Source organism: Macrotis lagotis, chromosome 3 (genome assembly GCF_037893015.1).
Source record: "Macrotis lagotis isolate mMagLag1 chromosome 3, bilby.v1.9.chrom.fasta, whole genome shotgun sequence".
NCBI lineage: Eukaryota > Metazoa > Chordata > Mammalia > Peramelemorphia > Peramelidae > Macrotis > Macrotis lagotis.
In genome coordinates, this window is record NC_133660.1 from 232,250,668 (window position 1) to 232,266,689 (window position 16,022).

At 36.7% G+C, this 16,022-nt stretch overlaps 1 protein-coding gene across 1 annotated transcript in view; it reads left to right on the forward strand.

Annotated features, from left to right (window-relative positions):
• The first annotated feature begins 6,551 nt into the window (after positions 1-6,551).
• Positions 6,552-16,022, forward strand: part of PTPN5 (protein tyrosine phosphatase non-receptor type 5) — a 96,722-nt gene continuing 87,251 nt past the window's right edge. The window contains exon 1 of the mRNA XM_074230139.1: positions 6,552-6,715. Coding sequence (XP_074086240.1) covers positions 6,677-6,715 — 39 coding nt within the window. The 5' untranslated portion in view covers positions 6,552-6,676. The remainder of the gene's footprint in view (positions 6,716-16,022) is intronic.

The following is a 16,022-nucleotide window of genomic DNA, read 5'->3' on the forward strand; positions in this document are numbered from 1 at the left end:
TCTGTCTACTGCACCACCTAATTGCCCCTATCTTTTTAAAAAAAATGTATTTCTCTTTCCTCTTTTTTGGTGAGGCAATAGGGATTAAGGTCACTTGCCCAGAGTTACACAGCTAGTAATGTCTGTCCTTCATTTTCAAAGAAGACCATGACTTCAAGGGAGGTGATGCTATGACAAGAAAGTGAACTAGGTTTGAGAGAAAGGGTGCTGTTCTAAGTCACCAGCCTCACTTTTTCCTGGATCTAGTGACCAGATATGAATCAGGATGACTGGAGATGGCCCCAAGATTCAAAGCCTTCAGGGTTAAGTGACTTGTCCAAGGTCACACAGCTAGTAATGATGTGCGTGTCCTTCTTCTCAAAGAAGACCGTGACATGAATTAGATTTGAGTGAGGAGGTAATGTGCTAAGTCACCAGTCTCACTTTCTCCTCCAAGCCATTTGGGTTCAGTGACCAGATATAAATCAGGACTGGAGATGGTCCTGGATGTGAGGCAGAGTTAAGTGACTTGCCTAAAGTCCAAATGCTCTCCACTGTGCCATCTAGCTGCCCCTTTTTCTTATCTTTCTACAACCTGTACTTATTCCAGTGTCTGGCCCATAGTAAGAGCTTAATATATGTTTTGTTGACTGACTGACTGACTGACCTAGGTCAGAAAACTGTTTGGTCCATTTCCATATCGTCATCTCTGCAAGCAAAGCTATGACTAAGTGATGGTCACTTGCCCAACAAAAAACCAAATAGCTTCAAGTTTCAAGGTTTTCTAGGTTTTTTTTTAAGCTAAAACCTCTCCTCCTGTGAGTCCCTATGAGTGAGCTGGTAGGAAAAAGGTACAGTAACAGTCTTTGCCCTAGGGGCAAGTTCTTCCTCTCTTGCTGCCAGCTCAGCAGCAAGCCTGGTCCTTTCATATGTAGATGAACCACTCAAAGCCTTAGGTCCTTTACTAGCTGCAAAATGATCCACTTCTCTCTGAAAGGGGCTCACTCTTATATAACGATATACAAAATATCTGTAAAATAAATTCAGTGTAATGTGGGAGGGGAGAGGCACTGGCAGCTGAGGGATCAGGAAAGGCCTCATGTAGGAGGTAGCATTTAACTAGGAATTCTGAGATGAGAGGTGGGGAGGGAGTACATTCCAAGCCTGGAGGATGGCATGTACAAAGGTGTGGCGATGGGAGATGGAAGGCCAGAGGGAGGAGCTGCAAGCAGGCCAGTATGGCTACTCCCGAAGGGTACTATGGATATTAAGGCTGGAAAGGTAGGATCAAACTGTTGTGAAGGGTTTTCGATGTCATTCAACTTAATAGAGATGGAGGTTGCTTTTGGCTGTTGATACATCAAGAGAATCTCCAATATCTGTGATGCTAGAGTAGAAAGCAATTGGGTGGCACAGTATGTAGTATGCCAGGGCTGATGTTTGGAATATTCCTCTTGCTGAGTTCAAATCTGGCCTCAAGCACTTTCTAGCTGTGTGACCCTGGGCAATTCACTTCAACCTGTTAGTCTCAGTTTCCTCATCTGTAAAACAAGCTAGAGAAGGAAATGGCAAACCAGTATCTCTGCCAAGAAAACCCAAATGGACCATGAAGAGTCAAACTCAACTGAAACAACTGAACTACAGCAACATAGTAGAATAATAGGAAGCCAGATGGTTTGGACAAGAAATGTCCCATCCCAACCTACAGATGGGTCTTCTAACAGTTTGAATGATGGCTTGTCAGTGATATAGTAATAATAGTAATAGCTAAAAATCAGATGGGTCAGATCCTACTAAACACTTTAAAATGATTATTGTAGATGATCATTTACAATGAAGTGCTATGATCACTATTTTACAATTAAAGAAACTGATTCCAATCTAGGTTCTCCATTCATCAGACTACTTAATTGCTGTAGAAGGCAGTCTTAAGGGTCAACTGTCTTATTTCACATAAAGTGGGATTCTTAACCTTTCTTTTTGTGTCACAGACCCCATCAGCAATATGATGAACTCTTTAGTCAATCAACAAGAATTTATTAAGAACCTACTATGCCAAACTAAGTCACTAGAGATAACAAAAAAGGTAAAAGACAGTTTTTTCTCTCAAGGAACTTGTAAGTAAATAAAATAAAGCACAGAGGAAGGATTACAGAGAAAACCAAAAAAGCATTTTGATAATTATATTTATAGTTATCAAAATACTTTTTAAAAACAAAGGTGTTATTCTTATCCTTGTTCTGTAGTTCCTCCCAATTCTGAGATTCTTTGAGCCAATTAGTCACTCATACTTAGCATCCATTGAACCTTAATCCTTCTTTCAAAGCTATCTCACACTCACTAGGAAGGAAGGAAGAACACAGCAAGAGGAGGATCTAAATAACATCCTGGTGGTTGGGTAGATTGAGCTTCTTTTAAATGTGGGAGAAACCAAGACCTTCAGTTCTGAGACTGTATCATTTCCTTCTGACCCATCCCCAAATCCGTGAGATCTAGGATTGCCTGAGCCTAGGGTTGGAGCTTTTGCCACCAGCCCTAAGGAATTATGCAGTCAGCAGTGATGCTCTTAGCCCCAGGCTTCAATCCGAGGCATCACAAGTCTCCCCAGGATTCTCTGGCTGTTGGCTGTCAGACAAAGTGTCTTCATTGAAAGCCTTAAAATCGAGATATTTGTGATCCTTCTTCTGCCTCCTTTTTGGCTCACAAATTCTCTGATCCAGGAATTCTGCTAAAAAGGCAATCCTCATACTCTCATCAGTGACGTGAAACCAAGATGAGCTGGCAGCCTCCTCCCACTGCATCTTAATTCAGCCAAACGCAGGAGGGGGATACAGGACCTTTTGGGATGTCCCTGAAACAGATGAATCTCCAGAGAAACTAGAAGCTGTCTCTGAGCCTGAGCAGGTAATACACACTGCCAGAGAGAATGACAAGCTGCAAGACTTGACCCCAGAAAAGTGTTGGTTGCCTTTAGGCTCAAAAAGTAAACCTTGGTTTTGAGCTTCCTTGGAACAAACTCAAGGTTCCCTATTAATTTTTAGAAGGGGTTCTTAATCTTTTTTGAATCATGGACCTTTTATGCAATGTGCTGAAACTAATGAGCCCCTTTCCTAAATAATTTTAAATGCATTAAATAAATTAAAAAGTATGAATAAAATTATAAAGAAAACAATTATATAGCAATAGTTATCCAAAAACACCTTTTTAAAAGGAATTCATAGATCCCAAGTTAATAATCCCTGAAAACCCAACCCTCAAATCTCCACCTGTTCACAGAAACCAGTTGTTTGACTTAATGTCTCTAGGTCTTAGTGTCCTCATCTGCAAAATGGTGATAACACCAACACCTATCTGGCTTGGTACTTGTTGGAATTAAATGAGAAGACATATATAAAACCTTTTGTAAATCTTAGAGCTCTACCATCAGGACAGCTAGTACACATTCCAAGTAGGAACATGAATGTGGGTGGCCTATTCTAAGAGCTCGCCTTACTGACAGTGGACCATGTTCTTATTGATGGGTGGCCTATTTGTTCTTTCTCCATGGGACCAACTTGACTTCTTCCCTCATTTAAACCCCAAGTCCCTTCATGTATCTATGTAATAAAAAACAGCTGCCCCATTAGGATTACAAAATAAATGTTTTCATGCCCCTTTGGTCCTCTCAACATCCCCATTTTACAGATGAAGAAACTGCAGCATAGAAGGATTAAGTGACATAGAAAGGCAAATCCAACAGTTTACCTGGAACCAAGACATAACTTAAGACATGCTTTTTACCTCCACCCCATCAATGACAGTGTGATACTAGAGATTATCAGGTAGAATCTAGTGTTATGTGCAAAATAAAAGGAATTTCTTTTGATCTTGAAAGTATTAGGGAACCACCAGAGTTCACTGGCCAAGCTTTCATATAACTAATATTTACCAAACCAAACACCTATTGTTTAAGGCCTTGTGCTTGTTATGACAGGGAAAATGAGAGAGAGAGAGAGAGAGAGCCCCTCAGCTTTGTGGGAACCCTAACAAGACTCATTCATGTGATTAAATACTTCATATTCAGTATGAAGCCTGAGTGTAGACAATGAAGACAGAGACTCTTAAATTTAAAATTTAGAAAGGATCTCCAAGAAATTTCTCTTGCAGCACACATCTACCCAGTGGTGTACCACATCTGGTCTTGACTTGAAGGTCTCCAGTAAGGAGGAATCCAATTTGATTAGCTCCCTCTTCTCCTATAGCTATTGTTTCTCTGGAGAGAACAGCACTATTGCCTGTTTGACCTTGGAGTCAAGAGGATGGAAGTTTGAAACCAACCTCAGACATTTACTAGCTGTGTGACCTTGGGCAAGTCACTTATCCCTCACTGCATCACATCCAGGGCCATCTCCAGTTGTGCTGATTCATATCTGACCAGATGACTCTGGAGGAGAAGGTGAGGCTGCTGACCTAACACAGACAGTTTCCCCTTACTCACCTCCAATTCATGTACTTGTCTTGGCACCACCACCCCGATGTCATGGCCTTGGAAAACCAAGGACTATTATTATCATTATTATAAACCAGATGATAGTACATGTTTCTTAAAAGGCAGGAGAGGACTATGGAGTTGTAATAGGTGAATGTGCTTGGGGAATGGAGAGATATTGTTTGGCAGGGAAACTTTCATTTTTGTTTCTTTTTTATGTTAATTTTTTTATTTTTTCCAATTACATGCAACATAGTTTTCAACATTTCAACATAGCTTTCATCATAGTTTTTAACATTCATCTTTTTCATAAGCTTTTGAGTTTCACATTTTTCTGCCTCCCTCTCTTCCCTTCCCCCTCCCAATTACAGCAAATAATGATATAGATTATACATGTACAACCATATTTAACATATTTCCATATTAGTCATGTTGGGAAAGAAGAATCAGAACTAAAAGGAAAAATATGAGAAAGAATAAAACAATTTTTAAAAAATGAATATAGTATGCTTTGAATACCTTAATTTTTTCCAGAATCAAATTCTACAATCTATCACCTGCAAACCAAAAGAGTTTATAAAGAAGAAAGAGGCTGGTCAGGAACCCAACTTAGGAATGTTTAGAAGCATGAGCTTAGAGGAGTCAAGCCCACATCCTAAAGAACACAGAGCAGCTGGATGTGTGGTAGAGGATAGGAAAGATTGGAATATACATGGCTCTGCTCATCATCAGACCATTTCTCTGCTATTACTGGCAGGCTAACATGAATACCAACTAGTCACCTGCAATATGGAAACATGTCAAACACAACTTTATACATACAACCTATATCAAATTGCTTGCTGCCATGAGGAGGGGAGTGGGAAGGAAGGTTGGTGGGAAAATGTAGAACTCAAAAGTTTGAAAATGGATGAACATTGAAAACTATCTTTGCAGGTAAATGAAAAATAAATAAATGGATGGATGGGTGGATGCATGGATGGATGAATAAATGGGGGGAAGAAGTAGTCACTTGCAATAACCTAAGGAAAACAGCTATTTTGACTCAATATAGGTGACATATGGGTTCAGGGATTAAACCTTTTCTTTTAGTTCAGGATGAGAGCATCTATTCTTCTTGAAAAAATAAGATTTTTAAAACCACTATAGACACTAAACATTCTGCCAACTGGTCAGGGTTTGAATGTTCCCTGCTGCAAAGGGCAGAGATAGAGTTTTCACTTCATCTTAAACTTCCATCTAAAAGTACTCTTCTTTCTACCTTTCTGATAATGAAATTTTTTCTAAGAAACACATTTACAGAAAGGCAGCTTCACTCATTGCATTGCTTGATGCATTGTTTGTGCCTGGGAATCATTTCTCTGACAGATAGCTCAGACTGTAGAAGAACTCATTGCAAAGATCACGGAAAAAGAGATAAAGCAAAATCCCCTAACCCAAAAAAAGAGTGGGAAGTTGGCCCCTAGGAGATAGATGGGAAGCTCTCATGAATGGCATCCTAATAGTTCAAATACAAACAGTTCAGATGAGCTAGAAAAGAGGGAGATGATCATAAAGATTGGTGTGGAGGCACAGGAAATTCAATAGACTAAAGACATACATACAAGCATAGAACAAACACAAAGATAGCCCTGAAAGAATGATTTTAGGAGGGTTATAGCTCAGAACCAAGCAAGGTTAACAATGAGTATTAAGGAAACATAAAATACAATATAAAGCTATATTGGTGAAAAAAAAGGAATAAAGAATGGATAGGACCATGGAAAGGAGAGAACCCTCTTCAGGATATGAATCCCTTATCACATTTAGGAGAAGAACATTTTTATACATGTGTAAATTAGCAAGCATATATGGGATTAAGTGACCTGCCCAAGGTCACACAGCTAGGTAATTTTTAAGTGTCTGAGGTTGGATTTGAACTCGGGTCCTCCTGACTCCAGGGCTGGTGCTCCATCCACTACACCTAGCTGCCCTTTAATTGATTTTTTTAACCAAAAAGCTATTATCTAAAAAAAGTGCAATTCAAGTGTGTCCATACATAAGTTCTTTTTAAATGAGAGAAATTTCATATTAATCATTTTTGAAATTAAAAAAAGGATAGAATTTCTGTTTAGAGTGGGTAGCAAGAAAAGATATGATGGATGGAGAGAAATCATACTTACTCTTACTTCATTTTGTTTTTTCTCTCCAAAGGATAATGATCTTCAGACTCAGAAGAATAGAGCAAAAATGGTTAACAGGGAGTTGAAAACCAAAATCACTGAAAAGGTAAGAATGTACCTTGCTGTTTTCGATGAGTTAAAGTCACTAGGCTCCAATGAACCCTATACCAGAGAACTGAATAAACTGATGTGCATCATTACTGGATGATGTTAGTGATCTTCGAAAATAATTGAAGAATGAGAAGATGACATAGGACTTGAGAAATGCAAACTTTTTCCAATATTCAAAAAAATAGAAGAGGTCAGGGATCTTCAAAAAATTCTACCAGTAAGTTTGATTTTAATTTCTAGAACATTTTTGAACATTTGCAAGGAAAAATAATGATCACTTAGAGCCCAGGTGCTGGTGACCCGGGATAAGTCATCATTTCCTTATTTATACAATGAGGCTTGTAATAGAACCTAACTCACAGGGCTGTTGTGAGAACCACATGAATTAACATCTCTAAAATGTTTTGAAGGCATTAAAATGTTATGCAAATGCTAGTTATCATTACTTTTGTTATTTTCATGATAATCATTATCATCAATAATAGATCAAGAGTAAAACAAAATAAAATCTTTCTAAAGTGTTAAAAAAAAAGAATAAATCAAGAATTAAACTAACCTCATTCCCTATCTATGGTATATAATATTTCAACCAAGTATTTGTCAGTGTCTCCTGCTATTCTTGAGAAGATGGTGAGAAATAAGCCAGATTATCATATAGTTAAATGCACTTGAAACTTACTGAAAGCATATTTAAAGAGTAATACCTAATATAGATCATTACAAACTTACAATGAAATCTCTAGTGGATTGATCCAGGGACCTATCTTTGACTCTGTGCTGTTCTTCATTTTAATCAATGATGTTAATGAAGTCATTGAAAGTATAACTTTAATTATCAAATTTTTAAATAACACAAAGCTAGGGAAGGGTGGAGGAAAATAGATATCTAATTCTGAGTAACAAAAGAGATTCTCCGCAAAAGGCTAATCTAAAGAGGGAAATTTAATGAGAGCAAATATTGAAGCCTACATCTGGGTTCAGAAAATCAACCTCATTGATAAAGAATGTATGGTTAGGTAACAATTTGTATGGGGAAAAAACCCTAAGTTTTAGTGAATTGTAAGTATGATTCAACATTATAACATGACAGCCAAAAAAACAGGTACTATTAGGTTTAGGTTGTATTAAAATAGGTGTAATGCTTATAATCAGAACACAGAGGAAATTTCCAACTTCCACCTTTCAAGACAAGCAAGAATTTGTCAGAGGTAGATTGATCAGAATGATGCTAGGTCTAAACTCCATTCCATAATGACATTTGTCAAGGGCTTAGAGATTATTGCCATAGTGAGGTTGGTTAAAGGAACTGAGGATAATTAGCCTGAACCAAGGAAATATCGTAATTATCTCCAAATATTTAAAAAGAGTCCATGTAGGGCAGCTATGTGGCACAATGGATAGAGCACCAGCCCTGGAGTCAGGAGGACCCAAGTTCAAATCCAGTCTCAGACACTTAATAATTGCCTAGCTGTGTGACCTTGGGCAAATCACTTAACCCATTGCCTTAAATTTAAAAAAAAAACAATTTAAAAGAAGCCATGTAGAAGAATAGGAAATAAGGAAATAAGAATTTTTTAAACACAAGCTGTGTTCAAAACACTATGATAGCTAGATGTTGGAGATACAAATAGAAAAGCAAGAGAGTTCTAGTTTTCAAGGAACTCACATTCTCAAGAGGGAAACAACTCAGAGAACAGTTTTCACAAATCAGTTGTAAAGTTCCCATGGTCCTTAGGGTACAATGGCATAGCAGATGTTGATAAATGTTCTTAAATGTCATTTCCTTGATAAATCATCTCCATTTGTGCCAAGGACTTAGAAAGAAGAATGAAAGGAAGGAAGGAAGGAAGGAAGGAAGGAAGGAAGGAAGGAAGGAAGGAAGGAAGGAAGGAAGGAAGGAAGGAAGGAAGGAAGGAAGGAAGGGAGGGAGGGAGGGAGGGAGGGAGGGAGGGAGGGAGGGAGGGAAAGAGAGAGAGAAAGACAGAAAGAGAAAGAAAGGAGAGAAGGAAAGAGAGAAAGAAGGAAGGAAAAAAGGAAAAATGAGTTTGACTTCATATTGAGAAAGGGTTCCTCTACATTCTTGGAATAAGGAAAAAAACTATTCTGGGGAGAGTACATAATGTTTTCTTTTCCTTTCATCCATTGATTAGGTAGGATCTAAGGACCAATCCATAGGATATTCAAAGAAAGAAGTGATGAAATAATAATTGAAGGCCCCTCTACCTATTGAAACACTAGTGCTACATTGCATATGTTTAAATAGACCAAGAGAGCAACAAACTTTCTGCCAAAGGGAATAGGGATCTGGTGATTTGGGTGATTCAGATTGTATACCAATATGGTCTCAAGAATCACAGGACCTTGGAATTTCAAAGGACATAATCTTAATTTATCAAATCCTACAAGCTTTTGTTAAGCACATGCTCTATATGGAATTCACTTTACTAGGTTTTCTCAATATAAAGAGAGAGAAATTAGCCCTCTCTTCAAAGAATTTATATTCTACTAGGGAGATATAAAATTTGCACAAATAAATACATATGTTATGACTTGAGAAGTAGGGAGAAAGCATTAACAACCAAGGAGATCAGGAAAAACATCTCATGAGAGATAGTATGAGCTAAATTTTTAAGGAAGCTGGGAATTCTAAGAGAAGAATATGAAGCAAGAGTCCATTCAGTGGTGGGATTCAGCCACTTTGCACCAGTGCTGAATGGATATCTAATTTTATGTTGAGTTAGGTTGTTAATCACTTGTAATCAGGGTTCTCTCTAAGGTGGGTTCCACCAGGTGGGGAAATCACAAATTTACATTTCAACATTCATCTGCACCACAGTGTTTTCTAAGCAACTGTAGTAATGTTCTTTCCATCCATAGGTGAAAAAAAATCAACAATGTAACAGTTTTTATTCATTTCATAAAATTCATTATATCTTTGATGATATACTACATTTTTATATATTTATATTTCTTCATATGCCCATGTATATTTTTAAGTTACAAAATTTCTTCCTTCTCTTCCTACCCCCCTCCCCTCAGCAGTGAACAGTCAGGTGATCATTGTATATACATATTTTTGATAAACATGTTTACAGATTAGTCATTTCTGATGTGAAAAATTAGGATTAAGGGAAAGAGAGAGATAAATAGATAATTTTTATAAAGTGTTCATCAGATTCTGAAGGGTTGTTTGTTTTTGTTTGTTTTTTAATTTCGTTTTGTTTTATTCTTCTTCCTCTGGATGGGGATAACATTGTCCATAGCCAGTCTAATTCTGTTGTCCTAACTCTCTGAATTGCTGAGAGAAGCTGCTTCCATCAAGGTTGATTATCTCACAATATTGTTGTAAATGTGTACACTGTTCTCTTGGTTCTACTCCCTTTGCTCAGAATGAGATCCTGTAACTCATTCTATGCTTCTCTAGAGTTTGACCATTTATAGTTTCTTATAGAACAATAGTATTCTATAGTATTCACGTACCATAACTTGTTTAGCCATTCCCCAATTGATGGGCATCCCCTCAATTTCCAGTTCTTTGCCACTACAAAAAGAGCTGCTATGAATATTTTGGAACATGTGGGATTTTTCCTATTTTTTTTATTATTTCTTCTGGATATAGACCTAGAATTGGAATTGCTGGGTCAAATAGAATGAACATTTTTATTGCTCCTTGGGCATAGTTCTATATTGCTCTCTAGAATGGTTGGATCAATTCACAACTCCAGCAGCAATGCATCAATGTCCCAATCTTCCCACAGTCTCTCCAACATTGATCATTTTCCCTTTTTCTCATCTTGGCCAATTTAATAGGTGTGAGGTGATACCTCATAATTTTTTTAATTTTCATTTCTCTAATCAATGATTTGGAGGAAATTTTTCATATGATATATGTAGCTTTAATTTCTTCATTTGAAAACTGTCTATTCATAACCTTTGACCATTTATCATTTGAGGAATGACTTGTAACCTTATAAATTTGATGCAATTCTCTATATATTTTAGAAATGAGACCTTTATCAGAACTCCTGGTTGTGAAGATTGTTGCCCAACTTTCTGCTTTCCTTCTAATTTTGGCAGCATTGATTTTATTATTGCAAAACCTTTTTAATTTAATATAGTCAAAATCATTCATTTTGCAGTTTATAATGTACTCTAATTCTTGTTTGGTCATGATATACTACATTTTAATTTCATCATTTTTGCGACTTACTGTTACATTTTGTGACAGTAAACAAACATATAATATAAAGAGAAAAAGTACCAAACAACCAGGGGGAGAACAAGCTGTCATTTGTTTCCACTCTGTGTTATACTCAAAATTCCCCCAAGATATTATGAGTGCATTGTGTACCCTGAACAGTGAAACCAATAGGAATCTGGGACGCAATGAACCAACAGAAATATAGATTTCCAGAATTATCTTATCTCTCATTTTGGAAGCCATGGAAGTAGAAGGGGAAAAAAAAGAGTTAGAACAGGTAGAATGAGTTTTAATTCTGCATAGGTTCCAACTGTGACTGGTATGGTCATGTGACTGCTTTCACTCCATAAGGAAATATTTTTGAGTAATATAACATAATCTAGTTTTCTGTACCTCTTTTATTTTCTTATTTGAGTATTAAATGCATGAAAAGAAAGACAGTCTGTTCCCCACACCATACAGGATGGTATTTTACCCTTTCCAACAGGGAAGTTATCATGTCATAAGGCAGCCCATTCCACTATTGGGTAGATCTAATTTCCAATTCTTCCTTTGATTTGAACCAAAATGTTCCTCTGTGTGACTTATCAATTGGCCCTAGTTTTAACATTCCTCACACCTTTGCTTATACCTAGAATACCCTTCCCAGTTTTGTTTTGTTTTTTTTACTTTTTCAAATTTTATGTGTCTTTCAAAGACCTGGACTTAATTAACTTTTATACTTTGGGGATATTTAACTTGAAGAAGAGAAGATGACTGGAACATGATTGCTTTCTTCAGACAGAAGAAGGCCAGTTATGAGGAAGCAAGATAAAGTCAGTCAGTTATAACACAAGAATTTATTAAGCACTTGCTGTGTGAGTCACTGTGCTAAAGCTTAGCTAGGGATAACAAAGGCAAACAAAGGCTAACTGTCTTCAAGGGGTTCATAGTCTAATGGAGATAGTAAGTATGTAAATAATTAGGTATATTTAAGATATAAATGGGATAGGTAAAATGTTGTTAAAGTTGTTGTTTGAACTTGGTGAAATCATGACATGCAACTGAGTTGGATTTAAGTGAAGGGGTACTATGCAAAGTCACAAGCTCCTCTCCATCTGGATCCATTGATCAGATATGATCAGGATGACTAGAGATGACTGGGTGCAGTGGGAAACTTTGACTTTTTAAAGCTATGTCCTTTCCAAGTCACAATTCAGTCATTAAGTTTAGGGAAGAGAGAGATAAGACAAAGAGGTCAAGAATGACTACTTCCAACAGATGGAAAGTAATCCAAAATGGGAAGGCACTAGCAGCTAGAACAACCCTGAAAAACCTTTTCTAGCAAATGATATTTGTACTGGATCCTTGAAGGAAGACCAGGAGACTAAAAGGCAAAGCTGAGGAGCAAGGAATTCTAAGCATTGGAGATAGCCAAAGCAAAGGCATTGCCACAAAAGTGGGAGATAAAGGAATATGGTCACTCAAATGCAACTGATCCAGGATGACTAAATAATGGAGGGGAGTGAAATGGAAAAAAGACTGGAGAGGTAGGAATCTTTCAGGTATAAAAAATTTTAAATTCTAAACAGAAGATTTTAGATTTGATCCCAAAGGTAATAGGAATTCATTGAATAAGGGAGTGATTGTGATTAGGACTACTCTAGAAAAATCAACCTGGCAAAGTGGAAGCTGAATTAGAGTAAGGAGAGACTTGTGGTATGGAGATCAATTAGAAGGCTATTACAAAGGAAAGAAATGGCTTGAACTTAGGTCTCCCTGAGTTCTGTGGCCAGTTCTCTATCTACTATATTATAACTACCTCTCACCTTTGAAATAATATATTTTATATGTATAATCTATATCACATTACTCAAGTAATTATAAGTATCAATATCCTGGGGGAGGTGGGAAGGGGAAGGGAGAAAAGCTTTGCAAAAATTAATGTTGAACATTCAAATTTTGATCAATGTATAGCATGGAAACAATGTAAAAACTATCAGATTATCTTCTGTGGGGGTGGGGAGAGGGAAGCAAGATGTGGGGGGACTGTAAAATTAAAAAAACAAAAAATGAATGTTGAAAAAATCAACATTGAAAACTATATTTAAATATAATTTAAATTGTTTAATTTAAAAAGAAGCTTTTGTATAGTCTTTAAAATATCACTTCACCAAAAGTAAACATTACTGCAAGGATAGAATTCAGAATTATTTCTGATTTGTAAATGACAATTTTTTAAAGCTCTCTTATGAGCATACAAATATTATCAATTCAGGAAGAGCCAACAGGTCATAGACATATTTCCATTCTCTGATATACCAGTTGAGAAAGATAAATGCTGGGAAAAGAACCTGGAACTTCTAAGACATCAACAGAAAAATCTATTCTTTAGAAGATCTTACTTGAAATTATCACTTGGCAAAGCCAAGATGGCAGAGTACAGGCAACAGTTCAGCTGAAATCTCCCAACATTCCCCCTCCAAATAACTTTAAAATAACTTCTCAAATCAAATTTTGGAGTAACAGAGTCAACAAAAGTTCAGAGTGAGACATTTTTCCAGCCTAAGATAACTTGGGAGGTCAGCAAGAAAGGTTTGTGACACCAGGGTGAGTGCTGATCCAGAACATGACAGAAGTACCAATGGTGAATCTTGAAAATGATACGGGGGGGGGGGGTGCAATTGCAGCAGCAGCTTCAGTAGATCTCAGCCAAGAGATGGTAAATGGGTCAGACAACTGATTAAAAAGGGATTACAGGGGACTCTGCTGGCACTGGGCACAGCTGATGCTGATTGGTAGCTCTATTGCTCAAAAGCAGTTCTGAGTCACAGTTCCAGGGTGAAAAGGAGTGTTAGTGATTGGTCACAAGGGAGCAGGGTCCCTGGTCACAGTTCTAAGGCAGAAAGAACACTAGCTCTTGTGACTGCAAGAGAGCAGGGGACATAGTTACAGTTCCAGGCTAGAGGAATGCTAGCACTTGTAGCTTCAGAGGAGCAGGGGACTTTTGTAGGTAAACACCAGAGCACAAATCAAAAGAGCAGTGGCAACATTTCTCCATGGATCACAGCATGTTGGAAGCACCAAGACTTTATTCACATGAACACACACACACACACACACACACACACACAAACTCTGAAAATAGCAATACCAAAAAAATCTGAAGCTTGGGACACTGTCTGGCCACCTACAGAGGGAGACAGAGGGAAGTCACTACAGGTGAGCAGAGCCCAACTTTAACATAAAGTTTAAAATTAAGAAAATGAACAAATAACAAAAAAAATTGACAGAAAAGACCAAGACATAAACCCAGAAGAATATAACAATGTGAAAACATAACTAGACAAAGCCTCAAAGAAAAATTCCAATTAGACCCAAGTCCAACAAGAATTCCTGGAAAAGTCAAAGAAAGACTTAAGGATGATAAAATAAAATTGGGAAAAGAAATGAAAGCAACGCAAACAAATTATGAATAAAGAATTAACAGTTTACTAAAAGAGGCACAAAAATTCCCTGAAGAAAAGAAACCCTTAAAAAACAGAATAAGCTAAATGGAAAAGGAGGTACAAAATTCACTGAAGAAAAGAACTCAAAAAGCATAATTGTACAAATTGAAAAAAAAATTCCTTGAAAATTAGTATGATGTAAGTGGAAGATAATGATTTCACAAGATATCAATAAACAGTAAAATAAACAAAAAGTCAAAAGAATGAAGAAAAGAGGGCATGTGAAATACTTCTCTGAAAAATAACCAGCCTGGAAAATAAATTGAGGAGAAATAATTTAAGAACTATTGAACTGCTTGAAATCTATGATCCAAAAAGAGAGTATAGGGTCAGCTAGGTGGCGCAGTAGATAGAGCACCAGCCCTAGAGTCAGGAGTACCTTAGTTCAAATCCGGCCTCAGACACTTAATAATTACCTGGCTGTGTGGCCTTGGGCAAGCCACTTAACCCCATTTGCCTTGCAAAAACCTAAAAAATAAAAAGAGAGTATAGACATTATATTTCAAGAAATTATAAAGAAAACTGCCGATACCTTAGTTTCAGAGGGTAAAATAGAAATTGAAAGAATTCACTTTCCCAAAAGAGATCCCAAAATGAAAATTTCCAGGAATATTATCATGAAATTCCAGGGAGGTAGTGGTCAGAAGCAAAACAAATTTTTGAGGAGGGACAGGATAAAAAGAAAGAGAAAAGGATAAACAAACGAAAATAGGATAGAGGGAAATACACCATTACTAATCATAACTGAATGTGAATGGGATGAGCTCACCCATAAAACTGAAGTGGATAGCAGAATGGATTAGAAACCAGAATTCAACAATATGTTGTTTACAAGAAACACACTCAAAACAGAAAGATAAACACTGAGTTAAAATAAAGGGCTGAAGCAGAATCTATTTTGCTTCAGCTGAAGTAAAAAAAAAAGTCAGAGATAGCAATCATGAATAAAAGCAAAAAAAAGATTTAATTTTTAATAATGCTTTATTTTCCCCCCAATTACATTCTAAAAGAATTTTTAACATTTTTTTTAAAGTTTTGAGTTCCAAACTCTATTTGTCTTTCTCTCTCTACTATCTCTTCTCCATGAGATGGTAAGCTGTCTGATACAGGTTATAAATAAGCAATTACATAAAATATTTCCAGGTTAGTCATTTTATCCAAGAAGAGTGGAACCAAAAAAAAGTGAACAATAGTACATTTCAGTATGTATTCAAACTATACTGGAGGTGGATAGCATTTTTCATTATAAGTCCTTTAGTATTGTCTTGGATCATTACTAAGAACAGCAAAGTCATTCACAGTTCTTCAGCATACGATCGCTACCACATTATCCTGATTCTACTCACCTCACTTTACATCAGTTCATTTAAATCTTTCCAGGTTTTTTTTTTAAATCATCCTATCTGTTATTTCTTATAGTACAATAATATTCCATCACAATCACATGTCATAACTTTTTTCAGTCACTGATGGGCATCCTCTTGATTTCCAATTCTTAGCCACCATAAAAAGAGTTCCTATAAATATTTTTTTACAAGTAGGTCTTTTTTCTTTTTTTTTAATCTCTTTGGGATATAGACCTAGCAGTTGTATTGCTGGGTCAAAGAATAAAC